This window comes from Dermacentor albipictus, chromosome 3 (genome assembly GCF_038994185.2).
Source record: "Dermacentor albipictus isolate Rhodes 1998 colony chromosome 3, USDA_Dalb.pri_finalv2, whole genome shotgun sequence".
Taxonomy (NCBI): Eukaryota; Metazoa; Arthropoda; class Arachnida; order Ixodida; family Ixodidae; genus Dermacentor; species Dermacentor albipictus.
Genome location: NC_091823.1, coordinates 5,728,359 through 5,754,613, shown reverse-complemented (window position 1 = coordinate 5,754,613; position 26,255 = coordinate 5,728,359). Strand labels below are relative to the sequence as shown.

Sequence of the window (26,255 nt, the reverse complement as noted above, 5' to 3'; positions counted from 1 at the left end):
TGACTTCTGCATCGGTCGCAAATCTTCTTTCCCTGAGCACTTCCTGCAATGGTCCAAACATATGAAAATCACTTGGAGCCAGGTCTGGACTGTATGGCGGGTGTTCCAGCAATTCAAATCCCAACTCCTTTATTGTTTCAACCGTCCGTTTGGCAGAATGTGGCCGAGCATTACCTTGCTGCACGATGACACCTTTTCACAGTTTTCCACGATGTTTGGATTTCATTGCATGTTTCAGTTTAGTTAGCAACCCATCACAATAGTTCTCACTGTTCACAGGTTTGCCTCTTGGGGTGAAATGAACGGCTACCACATTTTCCATGTCCCAGAACAGTGCTAGCATCATTTTACCAGCTGACGGCCGACATTTCAATTTCTTAACTTCTGGTGATGATGAGTGTTTCCAAACCATGCTCGCAGCCTTACTTTACGGTTTGTGATGATGTACCCAAGTTTCATCAGCAGTAAAAATTTGCTGTAAAAATTCATCTCCCTCGTGACGATAACAGGCCAAATGTTAAAAAGAGACGTCCAACCTTTGTGCCTTATGCTCCGCTGACAATTCTTTCAGGACCCACCTTGCACACACTCTCCGAAAATTTAGCTGAACCATGACTGATAGGTGAAGTATCAGTGATTTCGTTCACTGTGATTCGTTTGTTTTCCATCACCATACCGTCAGCGACATTCAAATTGTCCTTAGTCGTTGACGTCAATGGCTTGCCCAATCTTTCCTCATCACATAAAGAAGTTCTTGCGTGTTTGGAGTGCTCTATCCATTCGTAGATCTTGCTTCGCGATAAACAACTGTCACCGTACTGCACTTGCATTCAACGAATAATTTCCGCAGGTTTAACACTTTCTGCAAACAAAAAGCGAATCACTGTCTTCATTTCCTCCTTGGTGCAGATCGACAATGAAGCTGCCATGTTTAATGATTTGCTACACTCTACCGGCTAATGCAGGAATAAGAGTTACACGTTTCATAGAAGTGTTGCAGACGACACTAAGAAGTGCTGCAGATGGCAGTAATTCAGCGCTGGATACTAGCATTGTTACCAAACCCTAACGCGAGAAATTGCAAAAGTCCCTTTGCTTATTGACTTCCCCTCATACAGACGTGTGTTTAGAAACTTTGTTCAATTTTATCCCACAATCTTGATTCAGGCAATTTATCTTTTTTTTATTATATATATCTCGTTAATAAAACTTTTATGTGTGAAAAATGCATTTATTCTGCTTTTTGTTTACGTATTACCAAAAATATTGAATGCAGTAGTTCCTTAAGAAAAAAAATCTGGCATAACCAACAAAAAACACCTATTTTCCCCACGGTAGGGAAGGAGCTAAAGTAAAAATGTGACACAAAGTGCATTAGATAGACCGGTTTTTTGGTGGTGAACTGTCATTATTTTGTTTTGATTTTTGGTTTAAGTGGGATATGAATCTTTGATGTTGACCTCTGTCATGTGCTCGGCATAATTCATATACGACCACTTCACTGCACAGCTGTCGCTCTTTAGGCAGTTGGCATGTCCTACGTGGTACTGAAGTGCAATTTGCCCCAGCACGTAAGGACTCGACTGTGTGGCTGGGTCCCAAGAGTCATTACAAAAATTATGTTTGTCTTGTCTTCTCATCATGTCTCTCAGAGCATGTCAGAAGGTCAGGCAAAAGCTCTCATAGTCCACTTCTTTTGTCAAAACAACCCCTGTTTTTTCTTACATTCCCATTGACACTCCTGCCATTGACACTCATGCCTGAGGTGGATAGTACCAAAGGAGTGCTTATCGTGAATGGAAGAGTAGAAAAGCACTGAAGCACTGCTCGTGAGTTCTCCTGTGCACATCTGCGATCAAAATTTTCTGAGGTTTCACAGATTACTTTAATGCGGCATAACGCAATGAGGCATACTCGCTTCCTAACTGGGTTTTGAAAAAAATGCATTGTTGTTCCATGATGAGGGAGGTGTTGGACTTCAACACGATGACTACCAATCAAGAACACACTATTTTAAAATGATTCACCATAGCTGCCTGTCAAAGGACTCACTTGGCCAGCATCCACAACGTAGATGATCCAGTCAGCTTTCTCCTGCTGGACCCGATGCCTGAGCGCAGCCATGTCAGATGTGTCATATGTGTAGCCACCATCACTTTTTACGATTGTCAATGGAACTGGCATGTTTTCTGCAAACATCACCTTGCGGCCATCGTCTTCTTCCAGAAACCCTGTACAAGAAACATAGTACAGTAAAGAAAACACTTTCTTCACTTGGAGGAAGGTTCAGTGCAATGACGTATTTATGCAATAACTCGCATCTGCATGTGTACGTTTTACCCTTAGTTTGAACTCATAACGTGCCACCAATTGTTACGGGGACGGGGTTTCAGCGACCTTCAACGGCGTCTGCTTGGAGCTCAAACCAGATTGACCAACGGAGAGGGTCTGGCAGGGAGCATGAGATGATGTAAAAACAAATAACAGAAGTTTAATACTTCGTTACGGGTGAGCCATGTTCCAAGACAAAAGGTACAGAAACGTTCGGCGTGTGCACTCCTGCACGCAAGGGCAGAGAAGACCTGTCTGTGGCACCTCACCGGCCTTCTTATATGCTACACCATCCGGGCAACCGTATTCTCTCTTGCTCCTTGGTAAAGGGTCATGTCCACACAATGTTCAGCGCACACAGAGGAATTCGGAGAAAAGCCACTCACTGGTGTAGAGGGGTTGAACGGAGGACAGTGGATAGTAGAATTTGCACTGGTGCATAATTCCGTCGTGCACACTCAACAGGCAAGTCTTTTCATGCTGACGAGCATGACGATTAGGCACATTGTGTCTCAGGAGCTTGGCATCCGATTCCTTTATCACCACACAGAGTGAACCATAACACTGTACCTTTACCATCCTGACATTGGCACTATGCAATCCATACATTTTCTTGTGCCGTTGCTACTGCGTGCTTGCTAAACCAAGTTATTTTTAAATTTTTTACTCAAATGTTAGACGCTGCAAAACATGGTAAACATGGTTGAGATTTCTTAGCAGTGTAAGACCACATGTTATTCATGGCTTCTATAGCATTTTACATACAATCTGCACTATAGTTAAACATGTACATAGTATCTGCTAAGAAGACAAAGCACACTGCAACACCAAAAATGATAGCACTTGCCAGGCTAACACAAGTCGTCAGATCTTTAAACTGTGTTTATGAATATATCAAGTGTACAACTCTCATAGGCAGAGCATTAACCCTTCACTTATCATAGACAAACAGAGCTCGTCCACTCAGTACTCATTTCGATTACTGAAGACAAGCTCAGCTCGTCAATTTCTGATACCAAAAACCAGCTCAGCACGTTCATGAATCTAGTTGTGTTTAAGTTCATAGACGGTGCTACAAAAATTGCAAACAGTCAATCTTCCTGCAAAATTTCAAGCCTTCCTATTTTTCTTAAAATGTCTCCCAAGAGATTATTTAGGGTGATGACTCCATCTTCTTTCCCTGACACGTTTATTACTGGTGATAACTGTATACAAGATGAATACACAATTTCATTTGCCTTCAATGATCACTTCAAAGGTGTACTCAAAGGAAAAAAATGATTGCTTGCCTCACTTTTAACTGGACTTGCCTTCAAGTCCCAATGTTGTTTCCAAACACAGTATGTTGAACTTGTTGCTAAAAATTGGTGATAGGAAGTCGCCAAGTCTTGATGATATTCTAAATGCCTCTTGAAAATGTGATGGACAATGGATTTCAAAGTACATGTGTGTCTTATTTAGAAAAGTGCTTGAGAATGGCGTGCTAGCAGAGTGAAGAACGGCCAGAATAAAACCTTTCATAAATCAGGAAATAAGACACGTATTCAATATTAGACAGTTTTAGTTCCACGCATGTAAAGGTTTTGCGTACGTAGAGCTCTCACGTGTGAGCAGTGCGCCTGTGCAGAAAGCAAAAGGTTTGCATGAGTCTCAGGGACGTACGTGAGAAAAGGCAGCCTTGCCTTCGTTTTTCTAAAAACGACTTGGATTTGTTGCGAGACGTAAGGGAGTGCAACGCATTCGAGGACAACATGTGGTATAGCACTTCTAGGCATTGCGAAGCTTCGATAGGCACAAGAGCACACTTTTACGTGTTTTGCATGCCAATCCAACTTGACTGGCTTGGCTTTGATTTGTCTTGGATGTCAATGGCTACAGCAGTGTTTATACCTGGCGATAGATGGCGATACATGGTCGCTTTTAGCGTGCGTCGCATACGTGTAGCTAAAAGCGTTTCAGGTGCAATGCGCGTATGGTACGTAGAGCTTTCATGTTTGCGTGTGTGAAGCCTCAGCGTACATGTAACTAAAACTGTCTATTACTGCTCTAGTTCCCTTATTTCAACAGCATGTAAATTATTAAAACACATAATTAATCAACATATACTTAGTTTTCTTGATGAACATAAGGTGTTGACAAAAGCTCAGCCTGCATTCGGGCCTGGCTTTTCAACCACTACTCAGTTGGTTCAAACAGTACACAACTTTGCCAAAACAATCATAAGAAAAAACAAACCGGTACTACGTTTACGAATTTCAGCAAAGCTTTCGACAAGGTTTCCCATAACAAGCTAATCATAGATTAGTATTTTTATTTAATTAACAATGACCAGTTATTAAAATAGATGAAAGCCTATTGTTGCATCTTGCATTTTGTTTTTGAAACGTGTTGACCACTAGCGCCACAGAACAGCAAACATTGTGTGCTGCACCATGGTCTCTTCCCCTCTACTGAAAATAACATCAGTCTTTGCTTGGTCCTTGTTAAGGGCAGTTGTCCTTTCTTCTGTGGCACTCCGTGCCCTGGCCGTTATGCCGCTTCGTCGGCCTTCCCTCGGCTGGCATCGTACCGACACCATTACGCTACACTTATCTTTATAACCGATGTCAATTCATTTTGATTAGAAAGCTTCTTTCCACATTGTCCCTGTTGATTCGCCAGCTAATAAAATAGATGAAGGCCTATCTTTATAACCATAATCGATGCCAATTTGTTTTGATTAACAAGCCTCTCCACAATGTTCCTGTTGATTCCGGTAGTACCCAGGGATCTGTCCTTGGTCCTCTCTTGTTTCTGTTGCTTCTAAATCATAACACATAGAAATCTCTCCACAAAAATCACACATTGTGCTGATGACTGTGTTATATACAAAAACAAAAATTCCACTAACGATCAGACTATACCAAATGAAGACTTCACAAAAATGGTTGCTTGGTGTGAACAATGGCAAATGCTCAATTAGCTGTGACAAAATCGTCCTCATGAGAATAACATCAAAAAGAAAAACCCTCTGTTCTTCCCCTTTTCTGCTAGCAATAATTTTCTCACTGAAGTAATGCACAGTAAATACTTAGACTATACACTACACATGGCTGGGCAAAGGTTCTTTAAATTACATTATGATACAGATACATGATACTGAGGCAATAAGTATTTGAGGTACAGATAGAAGGTACTGTTAGGATTGGCCTGCAGGGGTACTGCTCTGCAAAGCTATTTCAGCCCGCTGCACGTTTTTCGATCTACCTACGGTGGGAGCACCCTTCAGAGGACCAGCGAGGACAGCGCTAACGAACCATGAACTTACTTCAGAGAACTGTGGACTACGGCAGCAAGAGTTCCCCCCCCCTCCCCCCTCCCCCCTCCCAATAGGGTGCTTTGTGGTGCGGGGGCCCCAGGATTCGTCACAGTCTGCTGACACACGTGGCGACTACAGGAGAAAGGCAGTATCTGAGATACATGTACCTTCAATACTGCCCAGCCCCAACACTAGAGCCTCGTTGATACGATTCCATTTCATACGACTCCCCGGTGTCAACTTCGCAATTGAGAACACAAAAAATGACAATACAGTTATGCTTCTTTCTTAACGGTTAATGCACTCCCAGAAAAAGCAATCTTTCTTGTTCAGTAGATAGCTAAACTGCAACCGTATGGTATGTTTTCTGGCCACTAGATCTTGTGTCAAAAAGATTATGTAGATCCCACGCGCTGTGAGAATCGATGTAAGCAGAGCTTTCTGTGCTTTTCACTTTGATTGACGACACTTAATGGTGATGTTGATGCCAAATGTTTAAATTATTCAGCGTTCGATCCAAAACGAGAGTCCTTAGTTGATTTTAAATGTTACTTTGTGTGCACCACTGCTGTTTGTCTGCGTAGTACACAGAACACACAGCGAGATATGTTCGTTTGAGGTGCTGCTGTGCCCCCCTGTTCATAACCTTCGAGAAGGTTAGCATTGGTATTGCCTCACTTAGCACATTGCATCGTGGCAGAAGTGCTTAACTTAACTTTAGTTATGGGGCTCTAAGTGCCAAAACCACAATCGTATCATTAGGCATGCTGCAGTGGCGTACTAAGTATTAATTTGGGCCCTCTGGGGTTCTTTGACATGCACCTAAATCTAAGTACACAAGTGTTTTTGTATTTCATGCCCACCGGAATGAGGCTGCCACAATTGGCATCAAACCCGCAACCATGGTGGGCACAGAAGTGTTTATTTGAAGTGTGACTGCTTCCACAGTATTGCCTAGATGCTAAGGTCCTTTAATGCAACTTTGCATGGTGTTTATTTTTCAGAAATAGCAGAAACATACAGTACCATGTCTAGTAGTAGCATTTCCTCACTTTCTCACGCCATCTCTTCGCTCTCCCACACTTCGCCTATGTATGGAAACTGCAAACGATGGGTGGCAAGGCTGTCATTTACTCGTTTCCTGACTGCATAGACTCTACCCATTCTCTGCCTCTATTCACTGCAGGTAAGCACTACAGTTTCTGCAATGCTCTTGCAGGGAGTCACGGATAATTACAGCTGTCAAGAGGGTATTATGTATGTAGCGTTCCTAGTTAAAGGACACAGTAGACTTAAAGCATTGCTGTGGAACTGGCGTCCATCTCGTCTACATTTATTTCTCACTTCTCTCTTCTCTTCTTCTGTCCCCCCGGTTCCCGCGCTTCTTCATCTTCTATTCGAAGGCTCATACCGCTTCACCCTTCCAGGTTTCTTTTGCTAACCCCTCCTGGGGTAATACTTGAAAACGTTTCCAATCGAAGCACATTCAACTGAGCCCCGTTCACCAATGTACCACACAGTCTTCAATATTCCTTTCTGAGTGGCTGTCTTTGTCACAGAGTAAGGACCATAAAATTTGGCACTGCATTCTCTTACTCCTTTCCTAACTAGGATGAGGTCGGTGACTTGAATGTCTGGGATAGCTGAGCAATGTCTCTTGTCAAAATTTTTTTTCATTCGTTTACGGTACCTCTCCTCCTGTGATTTTTGTTTCCTTTCCTCGACGATCTTGAGATTGTCTAACAGCCCCAGTTCAAGGTCTGCTTGAAGAATAGGGGTCTCTCCTGAAGAAGCGAACTGCGGGCTGCATCCCAAGCCACTGGTGTAGGAGCGATTGTGATGTCTTACAGCTGCTTCTAAAGAGCATTTCCATCCACCAGGGAAACTATCGTACATCCTGATGTATTGCTTCACATCTCGTATAGCACGCTCTGCAAGCCCATTCGCCGCTGGATGGTATGGTGCACAGAATTTGATTGATATATTGTGGTCTCGAGCCCATCTTGCTAATTTTTCACTCTTGAACGCTGGTCCGTTGTCACATACGATCTTTCTGGTTGTCCTAAACATATCCCGTTTGAGGAGGGCGATGACACTATTCGCATCTTCTTGTCCTGCCCGTGCCGCGACCATCCTGGTGCACTCATCTATGGCCAGAAGAAAAGCTTGCGTTTTTCGGACTCCTTCTCGTTTCTTATTTAGCTCAGCAAAATCCAGGTGTATAACTTCAAAAGGCACGTTCGAGTGGCAAGGTATTATCATGGCGTCTGTAGGCTGCTTGTATTTCACTTTGTTGACTTGACAAATGTGGCATGAACGAACGTATTGATTGACGTCTTCTTTCATGTGAGGCCACGTCAAATCTCTTGACTAGCTTGTTGTATGTGCGCCAAAATCCGTCGTGTCCTCCAGATTCTGGGCTATCGTGGTATAAATAAAGCACCTTGGGAACCAGCGTTGGCGGGACTTGATAGCGACCTGCCATAAAAATTAATTGTTCAGTGCCTTCCCACAATTTTACTTCATTGATTTCTTCCGATTGTTCTTTATTGGCCTGTATCATCAGTCGAGACAATGCATCTGCATCAGTCAAAAGGGGTCCAGGTCTGTGGGAGATGGTGAAATCAAACTGCTGCAAGTAGTTCACCCATCTGGCGATACGTCCCTTAGGTTGGGTCATATTCAAGAGATGAGTGAGTGCCTGGTGATCCGTGAACAAAGTAAACTTCGCACCTTCTAGGTACGTACGGAAGTACTGAATTGCTTTAAGGACAGCAAGAGCTTCCTTTTCAGTAGTGGTGTAGTTGACTTCAGGTGGCTTGAGGGTGTAGCTGTAGTAGCCTACTACATGTCGCTTTTCTCGGCCGGATGCTTCTGGACATTTCTGGTACAAGACTGCACCTGTTCCATAATGTGAGGCGTCGGTATTCAGTTCAAAGGGTAAAGTGAAATCTGGTATGCGTAGAATAGGGTCAGCAGAGATTCTGTGCACCAGATCACGGTAGACTCTCTCACATTCCTCATCCCACTCAAATGGAACTTCTTTCTGCGTTAGGCGCGTGAGGCATCTTGTTTTTATAGCAAAGTCTTTTATGAAAGGTCTGAAATGTCCTGCTAATCCCAAAAATACACGCAATGAGTGGACGTCATACGGTTTAACCAGTTGGGATATTCTCTCGACGGACTCTTGTTCCGTGCTTTTGGTAGTCCCATCAAATACTCTTCCAAGAAACACAACTTTTCTTTGAAAGAATGCACTTTTCTTAAAATTAACCTTGAGTTGTGCCAAGCTCAAGGCATTTAATACCTGAGAAAGGTGTTCCTGATGTTCAGCCTCTGTTTTGGAGAAGACGATAATATCGTCTATGTACACGTTACAAAAGACACCCAGAAAAGGCTTCAGGACTTCGTTCATAATCTTCTGGAACCATGCTGGCGAGTTTTTCCAGCCGAAAGGAAGCCGGTTATACTCGTACAGATCAAAGGGCGTGATAAAAGCAGTGTACATTTTTGTTTCTTCGGTTAGCGGGATCTGCCAGAAACCTTTGCACAAGTCAATGCGTGAAAAAATCCTGCAACCACCTGTCTCATCTATAATCGTGTCTATCTTCGGCATGGGAAATGGTATAAGGTCTGTTTGGCAATTGAGAACCCTGTAATCTGTGCACAGTCGGAAAGTTCCATCTTCCTTCGGCGCAATAGTTATGGGAGAAGCGAAGGGTGACACCGAAGGCCGGATTATATCGGCGTCTAGCATCTCCTGCAATTCTTTCTTCAACCATATCTTACGTTCTCGTGACATGTTATAAGGTGATTTTCGGATGACGGTCTTGTCAGTTAGTTCGAAAGGCACCTTGTGCGACTTCATCTCTTGTGGATAGCTTCCTACGCATACCAGTTCAGGGTAGGTCGTTGCAATATCTTCCGCGCACTTGACAATTCGCAGGTTATCTTTTCTATCTTGCTGTGTCTCTTCCCTTGATAGTCCTTCCACTAAAACTGCATCGTCCCAATATACGTTGATTTTTAGTTTCTTTATGTCTGGTCTGGATAGCAGAAAGTCGTACGTCACCCCCGTTATCACCAGTACGTCACTCTCTATTTCATGACCTTGGAACTCGATGTTTACTGAGGCCCACTGATTATGCATTGTCACTTTTCCATCGTACCCTTGCACCCGTAGTACTCTTCCACTATGCAGGTGACTTGAATCTACCAGCTTGGCATTTATTATAGACACAGAAGCACCGCTGTCAACCAAAGCCATCATATGTCTATTTCCCACTTTGACAGGAATGTGAAGTAAGCTAGAGCAAGTTAAATAAACAGTCTCAGTTGTGGTCATCGGGTCGGACTGATCACCCTTGTTTATTAGTTTTTTTGTTGTCGGAGACTCTTGAGCGTCTGAAAGTATGGGGACAGGGTCGTTGTCGACGTTATTCACTCGACCTCTGGGAGCACGCCAACCCAAGCTCTCTGTACTGCCTGCAAGGCGGCTCGGTTCTCGCGGATTACGGCTTGACCAATCCGCGCCGGTCCGTCTGAAGCGACTGCTTGAGCCAGCGGTTATATTTTCGTCTGAAGTAGATGGTATGTCGTGAAGGCACTCCAAGAGCCCGTCTATAGTTTTAGGTGATCGTGCTTGCGCTATCTTCAGGACTTCCGCGGGCAATCCGTGCATTATTAGAGCTACTATGGCAGAAGGAGGAAGCATAGGCTCGGCCAGCTTTAAAAGGCGGCGTTTTTCAAAGAAATACTCGACGGGGGAGCCCTGCGTGAATTTGAAATTGAGTGCGGCGACCCATCTTTGCACTGGGTTGCTTCGGAATGTCTTCAAGAATTTTTCCTTCCACTGGTGCCAAGAGTTGCCAACATCTTCAATAATGTGCAGATCGTACCACTTACGTGCAACACCTCTTAAATAACTACGCATGTTGGTAATTTTGTCCTCATTAGAGTGCCATTTGTTCTTCCCAGCGGCATATTCATAGAATTCAAGCCAACTTTCTGGGCTTGAAGACTTGCCGTCGAAAGTATCGGGTTCGACAAATTTAGTCGCCGGCTTCTCAGCGTTTAGAGAGCTTATAAGTGACGTCACCAGTTGGTTTTGTTGCGCCATCTTTTCTTGTTGTAGCTGAAGAGCTTTCAAAACGAGGCTCACCTCTTCTGTCGAAGACCGTGATGCAGTGTCCTTTCGACGCATGGGTTCAAGAACTAATTCGTCGAAGATCGCCAGACGCAAGTTCACTTTCACCGCACCCTTCCGACGTAGTTCAGCAATGTCTATGGAAGCCTTCTCTAAAACCAGGTTCACGAGGTCTGCCGAGTTGAGTTCGCGAGGTAGTTCCACCGCTGGTTCGTCTTGAGCTTGGTATCTCGAAAAGATGATCTTCTCTGCGGAGGTCTCCTCGAGGAAAAATGTCACCCACATGTTGGAGTCAGTTGTCGGCTGCGCCAAAATATTGTAGCGTTCCTAGTTAAAGGACACAGTAGACTTAAAGCATTGCTGTGGAACTGGCGTCCATCTCGTCTACATTTATTTCTCACTTCTCTCTTCTCTTCTTCTGTCCCCCCGGTTCCCGCGCTTCTTCATCTTCTATTCGAAGGCTCATACCGCTTCAATGTAAATGCCCAGGGAGCTCCAGAGGGCATTGTGCACATGTGACGCGATGGAAAGGTTGAAACGAGTTTCTTACGTTGCCTGTCTTCTGTGCCATGCCCCTGCCATGCACACGTATGTTTTGAATTACCTCCTGACACGGCGTGCAAGACAGCAACAGCAGTAGTAATGGAAAAGTCAAAGGAAGAGGCAAGGAAAGCTTCGGTTTAAAAAATGAAGAAGATCCAACATGCCCTGTTGGAATCTTTATGCAGAGAAGCTGACGAGGCAGTGGTCATGCACGCCTTCTCATCTGGCTCAAGGATGCCCCGTACAAGGAGCTCTGCATTGCAATGCACCTTTGAATGCACCCAGCATTACAGAGGTTGAAAAAGGCAAGCTGACTTTCTGTGCCATTTGTATGGGGTACCCGACCTCTCCCTGTAGGCACAGATGCGACTGTCGATGCGGTTACTAGACAGTGCAATGCATGTGCTACATGAGGCCATATCCTCTGGTGCCCTCTTCCCTGTCTTATCACGGCTCTCCATGTCACGACCCCCTCACCCTCTCCACTAGCAGCCAACAACTTGTACGTGCAGGCTGGCTTCTCCCCTCTAGCTTCCACTGCTGCAGGTTATGGGGCATCATCCTGCAGATGAGTGTGAGCAGTTCGGAGAGACTGTAGCAGCAGCTGGCAGAAACGGTCAGCGAGAGGCACTTGGTGGTTTGTAAAGAAAGCTTTGCATTAAAGAAATTGATTGAGAGCAGTAGGCACCCGTCACGGCACCTTCCCCATACTATTCGCCTACCCATGTTATCTTAAAATGTTGGTATGCACTCAGTTTCCCCTTCTAGTACAACCAAATCTCCTTGCAGGTTGTCGAACATCGCATTCACATATACCACTAGTAACTCTTTGTGATAAGCATCTTTAGCTATCTGTTTCACAGTGCATGTGTAATAGTGCCGTTGGAAGTAGTATACTGCACACATTTAATAGACCATAACCCGAATGCGCCACCGTTCACTGCTGCAGGCGGCGCAAAGTCAGCGTCATGTTTCACTCTGGTGGCATCATATTCCAATATCACCACTGGTGAACCACTGGAGCACTATCGCGCTCAGTATGAGCTGCAATGCAAAAGCATCTGGCAAAGCAGTTGTGCATTGTAGTTCATACTGAGTGCGATAGTACATTTCGTTTGCTTTACATGACGTGTGCGACATCACTGCAGCCGGAGATCTAGCATTGGTCCATCTCCTCTGACCATGCTTTCACAAGAAAGGGAGTTGCTTGCCAAACTTCTTCGTCATCCTGTGTGCTTGCTCTAAACAACAAATGACACTTGCTGCCTGTCATTCAGTGTTGGCTGTAGACATTTAGTAAGAAACTTTGCAGTCAATACAAAAACTCAAGAAAAAGAACATTTGTATGGCGAATTGCCTGTAGGTAGCAACCATCAAAAAGGGTGAATATAGCAGATGAACATAAAATTTGCTTTTGGCAAGGAAGCTTCTAGTGGTCCTTACCTCGCTCTTCAAGGTCCTTGACAACTTCTCCCATCATGTCTTGGTAGAAGGACTCCCCTCTCTCTATTAGTGTTGCATCCAAACGTTCGTAAATGGTTTGGAACTCTAAATAAAGAGACAGAAAGCCTTTGTTTATTTATAAAGACATCAGTTAAACATATCAGGAGGTAGGGAAGTCAAAAAAAAGGAAACAACAAACGACACTACTTCTGATTAGCACACGTGTTGTGAAGATACTGAAATTCGCATTCTAACAGAGACAAAGATGCATGGCTAAACGCAAGTATTTCCTAATCTTGATTTGGAATGCCTCAATTATTTCCCGTGTGGTTTGGCATTTGCGTCTTGAAAGAATTTTTGTGCCTTCAAACAAAGGTTTGCAACCGCAATTGAAACAATGTGACGCTAGATGTGAAGCATTAGGGTTGTTAAGTGAATGTTTGTGTTCATTTAGTCTAATTTTAATGCTCCTGTTGCTCTGTCCAATGTAAGTTTTCTCGCACTTGAGTGAAATCTGATAAAATATACCAGTGTTACAAGGCACAAAAGGGGACACATGTCTAACACCGCAATCATCTTTTCTTTTTTTGCCACCCTGTTCAAGTTACCTATTTATCATAGGGCACATGACAGACAACTTGATGGAGGAGCCGAGAAAACTGTACTGACGTCATATCTATCGGCCATGTTCCATAAACCATGGGATAATCTATGTACATAGGGCACCTCAGTAAACCTTTTTTCCTTTTTCTGTTTTTCTTGTTTCTCAGCAGGGCTTTTTACCCATTTTAAAAGCTTTTCGCAGGTTAGTGATAATAAATGGACAGGATTACTAGCCTTCTCGAGCCTATCAATTTGTTGTGAAAAACTGCTGCATGTAGTAGCAACACATCTGCACATTTGCAGCCATCGTAATCCTTCCCGTTGGAGAATTACTACCACAATAGGGAGCTTTAGCTCGTCCGGTATTCTGGTAAGTGCAAGCGGACTAGGTGTTGTACCAGGTAATTGGAGGTGCAAATGTGAACAGCCTGCATGGTGCCAACCACCTAGTGACACAGAGCTCAACCAGACAAACAAAGAGCTAATATAGCAGTAACCGAGTGCTTTGCTGCAGGTGTAAGTTTTCTGCAGGAGCGTAATCGTGAACACAGTCCTTTTTAAATGTTTCAAATGTTTTACACTTGGTTACAGCAATAATAGCTCCGTGTTAGTCTGGTTAAGCTCTGCGCCACCAGGTGGCTGCATCGTGCGGGTCGCTCACGTTTACGCTAAACCCCCTTCATTACAGCAGTAATAGTACAGTGGAATCTCGATGATACGATCACGGCTGATACGAATTTCTGGATGATACGAATTTTTCTGTGGTCCCGGCCGAGCCCCATTACTTCGCAACGTGTTAGAGAATGGTTGTTACGAATCAATTTTCGACCCGCGTCGGTTGATACGAAAATTACCGAAGACATTGGAAATTTGAAAGTGTGCTTGGCGAAAGCCAGACGCTGCTGCCGTCTGCGCTCCAATTCATTCGCTTTGGTGTTCGGTGATATCGCCTGTCACTGCTGCCGCTTTCGTTCTGCTTCCCTGCCTTTGGTACCCAGCGATCTAATCAGTCGCTGTTGGCGTTTCTTTTCTGCCTCCCTTGCTTTCGCATCTGGTGACATGTTCATTCGTGGCATGCGCATTCGCTCCTTGTTCTTCTGGCGTTTGGTGTTGGGGGAATCCGGCGTCCGCTGGCGCTTCCCCGAACCGCATGGCGCGCGACACGGGCCTCTCACTCGACTGCAACGAAACGGCTGGCGAAGGAGCGGCGGTGCCACCGCCGACGCACGCGCGCCTGTTCTACCGCTACTGTGTGACGTCACGGTTGCTATGCGCAGCTGCGCCCCTGACCGGCGCGCCGGTTGCTAAAGAGGGGAGGAGGTTGCGCCGCTGCGCGGAGGAGAGACCACAGTTGGCACGATTCCAGCACACGGATGGACGCGACCGCGAGCATGAGCCCCACCGATGGCAGTGAAAAAGAACAGCGCGCAGTTACGCGATTTGTCCCTCTCTCTTTTGGTGCGGAGGCGCGGATGCGGCGCCGGACAGCGCGGAGGCCGCGACTGGGCGCGAAGAGTTTGAAGCGGTGGCACTTGTGTTGCTTTTGTCCTTTTCTTCATTTTCCGCGTGCCATTGGACGGAGTGGCTGCTGTGCTTCGGGCCGCGTTCTTTGTGTTAGACGTGGGCGACGGCGAAGGACCCAGCACCGGCGGCTGAAACGCTGCATGCGCGCTAAGTTCTGAGGCGTGCGCGAACGAAATCAGCGACGACACGTGCGCGCGTTTTTATGGATTTGAACAAAGCCTGCTAATTGACCTGACAAAGAATAAGAGGCAGAGGACATTAGAGAATTTTCTACAAGAAATAAATCCTTTTTACGTACGTGTGTCTGAGTGAGTTCACCACTGACTCTTTGATTTAGCTAGTTTTAATTGTTTCGATGATACGAATTTCGGCTGATACGAATATTTTTCGTGACCCCGTGAGATTCGTATCATCGAGATTCCACTGTATGAAGGACATTAGTTCACGCCTCCGCCTTTACATCAAAACTCCAGCGCCTGCAGTTACCGGAATACAGAACACGCTCAGTGCTACTACAGAACGCTCACAATGACTGCTGCTTGGATCTCGCTGGGGATCGAAGGAAAGGCGGCTAGCAGAGAGGTTGGAGAGGCTTTGCGAACTGGCTCCAAGGCAAGTGCACGTCATGATATCACATCATGACGCAGAGCCAGTGAAGGCAGAGCTTAGCCTCGAGCACTCGGCGAATGAGTCGAGGAGAAAAAGCATCACTAAGGAGGAGGGTAACTTGTAATCGTCCATAGCTCTATTAATATGAGAAGCTTCACTTAAATTAGGGCGCTAGCGTTTTACTGAAGCTGTACCCTATGCATCTACAAAATTTGTCCAAACCGTTTCAGGGACACGTTAAGGTGGCCGTGCTTTTAATGCTAAAACTTACAAAGCCTGCATGTCAACACACACTGTTTTTGGGCTAGTTTATCTGGTGTAGCTTGTGAATGGCACCAGCAGATAGAGATGACAGCAGGAAAAACAGATCAACTACCAAGTTGCATTGCATTTGTCCTACTGTGCTGCCATCCTACACACTCACTGGTGTCATTTTCAAGCCTCACAGCACATGTTTTGGCTACACACGTACCTGCAATCTGCCAACTTTAAAATTCATAATAATCCTGCATACACAACACTGAAAAGGGGAAGGTGGGGTGACAGCATGCAATGAGAAACACCTATTCCGTAAGATACTCAGTATTCTCATTTTACTTTTAGACACAGAATGCAAGCAAACTCGAAACAGCACAGACAAGCAATAGAGTGCTTTTAGATCACAGCAACTTTTTCAGTCGAGACTTGCCTGAATAAACCTGCTCAAAGCAGATACCCTATGGCATCATTTCATAATCAGAAGACTTCCAAAAGTATAAGACCAAAGACCAAAGTTTTCCGTGATGCAATTTTTTACAAAACTTGACAAAGCATTCGTAATATCCTAGAACGAGCATGAATCCGCAAACTTAAAGAAAATCATGGGACAGTTGACAGGTACGCACACATGCTTTCACTTTATGGACACGAATTTGTAGGGAATAAGGATTGCACAACAGAGACCTCTAGATACAATAACGTACCTCTAGGTACAAGAAGCAGGAATAACGGCTATTGCTCAGCCTATATATACCTTGCCTTGAGACATCACAGATCAGCTTCCACGCAGACATCATGTCCTTGTCATGCGATTGCAGCTTAACAACACATGCATAAGCCCGCTTCTTGAATTCTTCATCCGAGTCAAAACGCACCTTCGACTCCTGCAAGTGCCGAGACAAAAGTGCTGAGAACAGCAGAGGATAACTGACTTGGCATCACCTTGCAACACAGTTAGAGTAAAGCATTATCAGCTTTTAAATGGGACCAAATGTACAGCAACCATAAATGTTTTTAGAGCATGGAACATGAAGAAGTGGCAAATTTTGGCAGTAACTCTAGAGCACAGTCAAACCTCGATATGACCAAGTCATAAAACTGACACCTTGCTTTGTTACATCAAAGTTTCACTGCAGTGAAATAGCCAAAAGATGGCCCTAAATATTTCAGAAAAAAATATTTAGGAATTATCCATGTCGCGCTCGCCTTCCCCAAGCATGTTACTCATCAGCAGCAGCTGCAAAGCAACGTGCACTGTGCTACCTCGACATGGTATTAATGCAGTGCATACGAACACATCCTCTTCAGTTGTCGCCACAGTTGATAGTCTGCTGGTGGGAAGCTTGCGAACTTTAAGTGTTAGTGCAATCACAGAACTTGTTTCCTGATGCCTCGCAGTGTGTCTCATTGTGCTTTTCACCTGCACCACTTTCTGTAGACTCTGCATGCCATGCTGAGCACATAAGCATCACACATACCCTTCACCAGAGCTTTCTGCACTTTCTGTGCACTAAGCTTTCCTTGCTCCTGTGCTGCCCAGAAAGCATGCACATGTTATTGACTGCAGCATTCACATTTTGTGCAATACCAGTAAATGCTTCTTTTTCATCACACAGCCTCATGGGTGGTGCGACGACTGAGCATGCCTCTGAGGGAGGCTTCTCCTCTTGAACAGTGTGGTACAGACACGGTGCATGAAGGCCTCTTGGCACCCCCAATGACTGTTAGAGGTAAACTCATTGACTAAGCATCAGCGTCACCATGTAATTCGTACCCAGTGCCCCGCAGTTTCTTTTGTCACGCTTTCCCCCTGGGCACACGTATAATACATATTGCATACGTACGCCACATATGGACACCAAAGCAAAGGACTCGTTTTGACCAGTTGGGCTCGACACCCAACCGGGAGAGAGCCACAAACCTTGTAGAAAGCCTGCAGGTCTCCAATGGGTGGTGAGTGCACCAGGTAGTCAGGGAAGCGGTCCTGCAGATGTGCAATGAGCATGCCAAACTGGGTGCCCCAGTCTCCCACATGGTTCAGCCGCAACACATCATGACCCGCGAATTCCAGCAACCGGCTTAGGCTCTCCCCAATTATGGTTGACCTGTGGAGACCATTTCCCGAAGGTGTCACACAAACTGAAGGCGCAGGTTTCACACACAGGAACCAGTATTACAAGGTGAAATTGCAGAGGAGAGAGTATTCTTACTTGAACAGACAGCTTCTGGAGTCCAAAAATAAGCTACACATCTATGGATGCTAGTCTGTCTGTAGGCAAGTAAAATCATAGGAAAGCACAAGTATAGACAGAAATGTCTTGACATTCAAGGAACTTATAGGAGCCTTGTCTGGACTCTTGGGGAATGCCAAGGAGGATGGTCACGCTGTAAGCAGCTCCGCAAACTGCTGAAGCTACAAGGAAAGCCCAACAAGGCAAGCTCACAACTTTTATGCAGACACTTGTGTATAATATTAGTAGAGGTACACTGACACAAAGGATGGATCCACTGCTTCCAAAGTTTATGCAGGCACTTGGCATCACGTAGTTGGCCACTTGGGAACTTGCAAGACATGAGTTGTTTTACGTAGTGCTTGTATGTTTAATGGCAAGTTGAGTTATTCTCATTCACCTGTGGTCAATCGCTCACTCTGTCTCAAGCTAGATAACAAGCTCACTGGCACCTGGCTACAACGAATCATTCTGTTTGTTCGAGCGGCACAACCTGCTTGTTGGCATGGATTGTGCAGTGCAGAGAATGGGAATGAAAGTGCTTTTGAAGAACAAGTTTTTTGCACTTGTTTTTTGAATATGGATGCCATCTAAATTTCCCACCTTGTGGTATTTCAAGATGGATTATTAATCTTCGAAAATTAAATTATGGAGTTCTACGTGTCAAAACCCCCATCTGATTATGAGGCACACCGTAGTCGGGGACTGCGGATTAATTATGACCACCTGGGTTTCCTTAATGTGCACCCAATACAGGGACATGCCCCCATTGTATAGCGGCTGCCGTGAACAGGATCTGTTCCCACGACCTCGTGCTTTGCAGCACAATGCCTACGCCACTGAGCAACCATGGTGGGTAATCAAACTTTGAGCCGAAGATCAAAATATTGCTGAGGAACAACACCATTCTGTAAAGCCCAGAATGCTGGTCTGTCTAAAAACTTATTTCATTCAAGTCCACACTAATGCCAGAAGTAGTCAGAATGCTGTCATGCCATGCCAAACATCCTTAGGAACATGGATAGAAAAATAAGGAGACCACACGAAAGGAAACTCACTGTAACGCAGCTCACGCGAACAAGAAAAATAAAGTGTGCAGCTTTGCACCATTAGAGGAAACTGTGTGCCATTTTTCTTTCTTTATTCAATAAAGAAAATTAGCCTTCTCAGCAGCTAGGCAGTACAGCCTTACCACGATCCCCTTATTACCTTAAAGACCACCATTTCTGGGGTATTACATGAGGGGTAGGCTAACAAATGAAGGTTATAAATAACAGCCTTTGTGCAGAACAGTGTCCTGTCCCGATTTCTGCAAAAGTTGATAGACACGTGATGGCTGCAATGTCTCGAGAAACGCCATTCCAGTCCACTGCTGTACGAAGAAAAAAATGATGCAGCAAAGGTGGTAGTGCGAGCACATGAGCGTGCAATTTGATACAGATGGATAGTGCGGTGGGATAATGTAGGGCACATGATTGAGGAAGCTGTGGAAAAAATTGTGAAGCAGACAGAGGCTGGCGATGTGGTGACGCACAGAAAGATTTCGTAGACCAGTTTCTCATTTGAGGGATGATATGCTTATGTCATATGAGCATGAACGAACCTAGTGGCACAATTTTGCCCGGATTCTAATTTGTTGATTAAGTACACCTGGTGCGGACCCCAGATGGGCACCGGATATTCTAGTTTAGATCTGATTAGAGATTTACCATATTTACTCGAATCTAACATGCACCTTTTTTCCGATAAAACGGGTCCAAAAATTGCATGTGCGTTAGAATCAAGTACGACCGTAAATTCGCATTACCATATCACCAGCGGCATTCGAAACATGGCCACCTCGTACGCACTTCTAGCCTAGCTGCCGTAGCTTCCTCCATGTGCATACCTCCATGTTGTACATGTAACCAGGCGCTGGTGTAACCTAGTCTACCTTCTGTCTTCCAGTTTTCTGCGTTTATTCAATCAACATGGAAGCGCCGACTGCGAAGACACATCGAGTCCACCGTGATGCCGCATTTAAAAGGAAAGTTATCGTATGCGGAGACGGACAGAAATCCGAGCCGCATCACGGGTGTTCGGAGTTCCCGAAACTTGCGTGTGGGACTGGCGCAAACAGAAGGAGAATATTTTTGCCAGCAAAGCAACAAGGAAGGGTTTCAGAGGACCGAAGCAGGGCCACTTCACCAAAATAGAAGAGCTGCTCGCGGAATACATGCAAGAGCAGCGAGCGGCACAGCGGCCTGTGACGACCGATCTGCTCAAAGTATGGGCAATGCAGTTAGCCCTACAGAAAGAGCTAATGCGGAGTGACTTCAAAGCGAGCAGGTGCTGGCTATCAAATTTTATGAAAAGAAAAGACTTTTCTCTTCAAAGGCGGACAGAGATACGCCAAAAATTGCCCGAAAAATATGAAGAGAAGCGTTAAGACGCCACTCTACTTTGACACGCCTGCCACCACAACCATTGAAAAGAAGGGGGTGTAGCAAGCGCGCATTTTGCCTTCTGGCCACGAAAAAACTAGAGTCACCACAATGCTTCGCTGCACTGCGGATGGGCACAAGCTGCCCTTGTATCTTATCTTCAAACGGAAGACGCCCCCGAAAGGAATCGTGTTTCCAAGTGACGTGATTGTGCGTGCAAATGAGAAAGGTTGGATGACCACGGACTTGGTCGCTGACTGGATTGATAACGTTTGGCGGAAGAGACCCGGCGGCAGTCTAGGTGTGCGCGGGGTGCTTGTGCTCAACGCGTTCAGGTTCCACCTTGACATCTGTCCATATATGTCACCTTGACATATATAAGGACTGGCTACATGCAACACCGACCTTGTGATACCCGGCAGCATGACATCGCAGCTCCAGCCGCTCAATGTTTGTTTGAAAAAGCCAGTGAAGGATAAAATTCGGGCACTCTGCACCGAATGGCTTGTCAGTGACTGCCACGAATTCCCGCCCGCCAATAAAATGAAGTGTGCCTCACTGCAGGACTTTGCTGGATGGGTGAAAGATGCATGATGCAGGACCCCGTCTGCCATGGACAAGAAGGCCTTTAAGAAGGGCAAGATTTCTAATGCCATGGATGGCACCGAGGATGAAATGCTTTGGTCTGTTGATAGCGACGACGAGTGATATCTACTGCCCCACGCGACTCGTACCGGTGCAGTGAAAATCTTGGCGGCAAGGTACGCCACTTCCATTTGTATTTTTATTCATTGCAACTTTAGTGTATTGGGAATATATCTGTTTTTTCCAAACGAGAGAAAATAGTACTTCTATATGAAAGCACAAGGTACGCGATATTGTACTCTCTTTTTTTTTTTGGTCACGGAAAACGGATGCGCGTTACGATCGAGGGAGTGTCAGAATTGAGTAAATAGAGTATACGTGAGAAGTTTTATGTCCTGTGGAGCGTGACGCAAATGACACTTTAAAAAACCAAGAGATCTGTTTGCTGATGATATGACCTTGGTGATATGTGCACACCAGGAAAGATTGCAGGATAAGGTGATGCCAAGGTGCTTATAGGATTGGACTTGTTCAACAGTGGAGTTAGAGATAGCATACGAAAAAAGCAAGGGATTAAACTGGCGTTGAAATGCGACGAGTTTGCATTTAGTGAGATTAAGCTTCATTAGCCAAAGATCGCACCACTCCTGTAAATGGTTAAGGTCATTTTGGAGCGCATTTTGATCAGAAAGGTTAGTAACTGAGTGATAGATGACGCAATTGTCAGCAAACATATGGATATGGTTGGGTCGGTCGTTAATATATATTAGGAACAGAAGGGGTGGGAGGACAGACCCTTCGGGGACACCTAATGTTACTCAAAGGGAGCTAGAACGGTTATTTCTAATGGAGACGAACTGAGAATGGTTAGTAAGAAATTCTGAAATCCATTCGAGAATGTGAGGGTTCAGGTTAAACTGGGAAAGCTTTAGTAACAGGCGTTTGTGTGGAACTTTGTTGAATGCTTTAGCGAAGTCTAGAAATATTACATCAGTCTGAAGGTTACAGACAAGATTGGAATGTAAGTCATGAACAAATATTTTACAGGATAATGATTTACAAAAGCCATGCTGAAAACAATGAAAGAAATTGTTCATGTCCAGGAAGTTGGCATGTTCCATGATTTTGCATGGGACGCTTGTTATAGTCGGATACAACTTTAGAAAAAAGGGGGCGTTTACTCCTCCGACGCGGATGTACACGAACAGCCACCAATGGGCGCGCACTCTGGACTGACGTCATGCGCCAGACGGCCGGTGACCCCGCCGTCGGAGAAGATGGCCGCCCGGGCTTCGAACTGGGCGAAGTCGCGTCAGCTGTGCGCGTCGACGCCTCGTCACAGTGAATTCCCAAACTGTTTGTGATTGTCTATCATGCCGGAAATATTACTGCGAGTTTACGACGCCTCATTTGTGCCGCGTGCGTTTATTCCAAGCCATGATCCGGCGAAGAAACATTGAAGCGAGCATCGCTGACGCTGCACTACGCCTTGCCTGAAAACAGGATCCCACGGCGACCGCTGCAAACACATATCCTGCTTGTTTGTTCCATGTCTGTTTTTTTTTTTCCGCTCCCGAGAGAAGTTACGACGAGAAAAGTTTGCCAAAGTCTGGTGCCTACTGTCAGCGGTGGGTGTGTTCCTGTACTGTGCCGCTGCGTTTCTCGTCGGACGGGGTGAAGTGATGGAGCAAAACCATGCTCAGGAGAAATGAGAAAAGCGTGCGCGCATGAAACAAACCTACGAGCGTCTCAACAGAAAATATTTGCAAAAGAAGCCTCCAACGCAAATATTTGTCGCCGTCAACTTAGCGTGAACGATCGTTTTCAGTAGTGAGATGGCCGAGCATCTAATGGCCGTGCTCGTGCGTTGTGTGGCACCGTCGATTGATTGCTTTCCACCAGTGCTCACCGTGCGCGCAAGCTGCAGAATGCGTGGTGTGGCACAGTCATGCATAAGTTGTGTTGCCAGCGCTCGACATGGTTTCCCACAACATAGCTTCGCGCTGTTTTTCAATTATTGTGTTATGTTGCAATTAAAAATTCCCAAGACAGTGTTAAGAGAACGGTTGAAAAAAAAAAAAACATACGAGAAGGTAGGCACAGCAGCTTGTGAACCCGCTCCTATAATACCTCTACCCAGGTCTGTTTGTAAATGTGTGTATGTTTTCTTGCGTTTGTGATTTTTTTTTATTTCGCACATTTCTTTATATTTGAGTTTTTCTTAGTTTTCGCGTTTGTGTGCCTGATTCCATGCATGTTTGCGCATACTCTTATTTCTGTCCTTTTATTTTATATTAGCATTTGTTTTTGCTAGTTTTCTTTCAGCAACGTCTTTACACATTTTCATTAACGAATCTCATTCAAAGCACTAACTCCTGTACACTGCAGGGCTGGCCTCTTCCATCTCATTAAAACCTTTCTCACTGGTCTACCTCGTCTTCTCAATCAGCCTACTTGCTGTGTTTTCTGTCCTTCCTTCTTGTGTTGTTGCTTCAATGTAATTAACCAACTTGCTCAAAACAAATTTTGATCGCCTATGAAAACAGAAAGCTTTAGAGATACATTTTCGTAAAAGCGTCATGTGGGTTGCACAGCAACTTTGCCTCTTACCTTTGTTCATGTTTATGCATCAGTACATGTGGCAGCTCGCCAGAAGTGCACATGAAAGGCTGCATATTGCAAAGCAACATCGTTCTATGCTGTTGCATTTTCATGCATTCAGTCTTAGTAAACAGACGGTTTCGCTGCCCATCACATATGATGGTAAAAGTTTTCACCACGAATAACATTGTGCAGTGGGGAATCATTTCCTGTGTGACGCTTTCGTCGTTGCAAAGGCATTTTTCTGTGAATGGAGCCCAGCGAAGCAGTGCACTGAGAGCTTTTGCAACTATCACCATTCATTACTTCACAAATGTCATTGTCTGAACCTGGCTGTCCATCAGTATGCCGATGGCTTGTGAATTAAATAATTGCCTCAATAAAACACATTCAACTTCACTCAGCATATTTCAGTACTAACAATGCTAGCAGAGCTATTCAGGGTGAATAATTGTGCTTACATTGGTGTTACTTGCCCGGTCAGATAAACAAATACAACAATGGCTGTGGCATGACTGTGATTTGATGTGCAGACTGCAAACAGTGCCATTCAAGTGTGCCCTCGACTACTGCTATTAATAGTTACCCGAATGAGTATGTTGGGCCTCACTAAGCTAATGATGCTTGGTAATTGTTGTCTTATTCGCATTACTTGCCTGGGTCAGATAACCAGGTTAAACAATGCCACCACATGAACGGGCTTTTTCATGCAAGCTGCCAACAGTGGCTGTCATTTTCGTATTGATTGCTGCCACTTCACCAACAGTGGCGACGACATGACTGCGCTTTGACGTGCAGACTGCTAATGGTGCCTTCCAAGTGTGCCCTCGACTACTGCTATTAATAGTTACCCGAATGAGTATGTTGGGCCTCACTAAGCTAATGATGCTTGGTAATTGTTGTCTTATTCGCATTACTTGCCTGGGTCAGATAACCAGGTTAAACAATGCCACCACATGAACGTGCTTTTTCATGCAAGCTACCAACAGTGGCTGTCATTTTCGTATCGATTGCTGCCACTTCACCAACAGTGGCGACGACATGACTGCGCTTTGACGTGCAGACTGCTAATGGTGCCTTCCAAGTGTGCCCTCGACTACTGCTATTAATAGTTACCCGAATGAGTATGTTGGGCCTCACTAAGCTAATGATGCTTGGTAATTGTTGTCTTATTCGCATTACTTGCCTGGGTCAGATAACCAGGTTAAACAATGCCACCACATGAACGTGCTTTTTCATGCAAGCTACCAACAGTGGCTGTCATTTTCGTATCGATTGCTGCCACTTCACCAACAGTGGCGACGACATGACTGCGCTTTGACGTGCAGACTGCTAATGGTGCCTTCCAAGTGTGCCCTCGACTACTGCTATTAATAGTTACCCGAATGAGTATGTTGGGCCTCACTAAGCTAATGATGCTTGGTAATTGTTGTCTTATTCGCATTACTTGCCTGGGTCAGATAACCAGGTTAAACAATGCCACCACATGAACGTGCTTTTTCATGCAAGCTACCAACAGTGGCTGTCATTTTCGTATCGATTGCTGCCACTTCACCAACAGTGGCGACGACATGACTGCGCTTTGACGTGCAGACTGCTAATGGTGCCTTCCAAGTGTGCCCTCGACTACTGCTATTAATAGTTACCCGAATGAGTATGTTGGGCCTCACTAAGCTAATGATGCTTGGTAATTGTTGTCTTATTCGCATTACTTGCCTGGGTCAGATAACCAGGTTAAACAATGCCACCACATGAACGTGCTTTTTCATGCAAGCTACCAACAGTGGCTGTCATTTTCGTATCGATTGCTGCCACTTCACCAACAGTGGCGACGACATGACTGCGCTTTGACGTGCAGACTGCTAATGGTGCCTTCCAAGTGTGCCCTCGACTACTGCTATTAATAGTTACCCGAATGAGCATGTTGGGCCTCACTAAGCTAATGATGCTTGGTAATTGTTGTCTTATTCGCATTACTTGCCTGGGTCAGATAACCAGGTTAAACAATGCCACCACATGAACGTGCTTTTTCATGCAAGCTGCCAACAGTGGCTGTCATTTTCGCGTTGATTGCTGCCGCTTCACCAACAGTGGTGACAGCATGACTGCGCTTTGACGTGCAGACTGCTAATGGTGCGTTTCAAGTGTGCCCTCGACTACACTCTAAGAAAAGCTTACACCCTTTGGAGTGCCCCTTCTGCCACACAACAATAATCGTCATCTGCTTTAATGCGTTTCCTTTCTTTAACGCTGCGAGCCCGGTACTTTCCAGTAACGAACGGCATGCGCGTTATCAGCATGATAGCATTCCTGACAGGAAAGTAGCGGGCGCGGCATTTTCAAGAAAGGAAACGCATCAAGGCAGATAACAATTATCATTGTGTGGCAGAAGGGGCACTCCGAAGGGTGTAAACTTTTCTTAGAGTGTACTACTATGAATGTCTACCTGAATGAGTATTTGGGGCCGCACTAAGCTAATGATGCTTGATAATTGTTGTCTTCGCATTACTTGCCTGGGCCAGATAACTAAAATAAACAATGCAAACACATGAATGTGCTTTCGAGTGCAGGCTGCTAAGAGTGGCTGTCAATTTCACGATGACTACTGCTTTTTCCTGTGAAGCTGGATAATGGCTGCCCGAACGAGCATTTTGGGCCCC

At 45.1% G+C, this 26,255-nt stretch overlaps 1 protein-coding gene across 1 annotated transcript in view; it reads right to left on the bottom strand.

Moving 5' to 3' along the window:
- Nucleotides 1–26,255, bottom strand: part of ArgRS (arginine--tRNA ligase-like protein) — an 82,225-nt gene that overhangs the window by 33,427 nt on the left and 22,543 nt on the right. The window contains exons 5-8 of the mRNA XM_065454341.1: nucleotides 17,677–17,860; nucleotides 16,510–16,639; nucleotides 12,762–12,866; nucleotides 2,053–2,231 (exon numbers count right to left, since the gene is read on the bottom strand). Of these exons, the coding sequence (XP_065310413.1) occupies nucleotides 2,053–2,231; nucleotides 12,762–12,866; nucleotides 16,510–16,639; nucleotides 17,677–17,860 (598 nt within the window). The remainder of the gene's footprint in view (nucleotides 1–2,052; nucleotides 2,232–12,761; nucleotides 12,867–16,509; nucleotides 16,640–17,676; nucleotides 17,861–26,255) is intronic.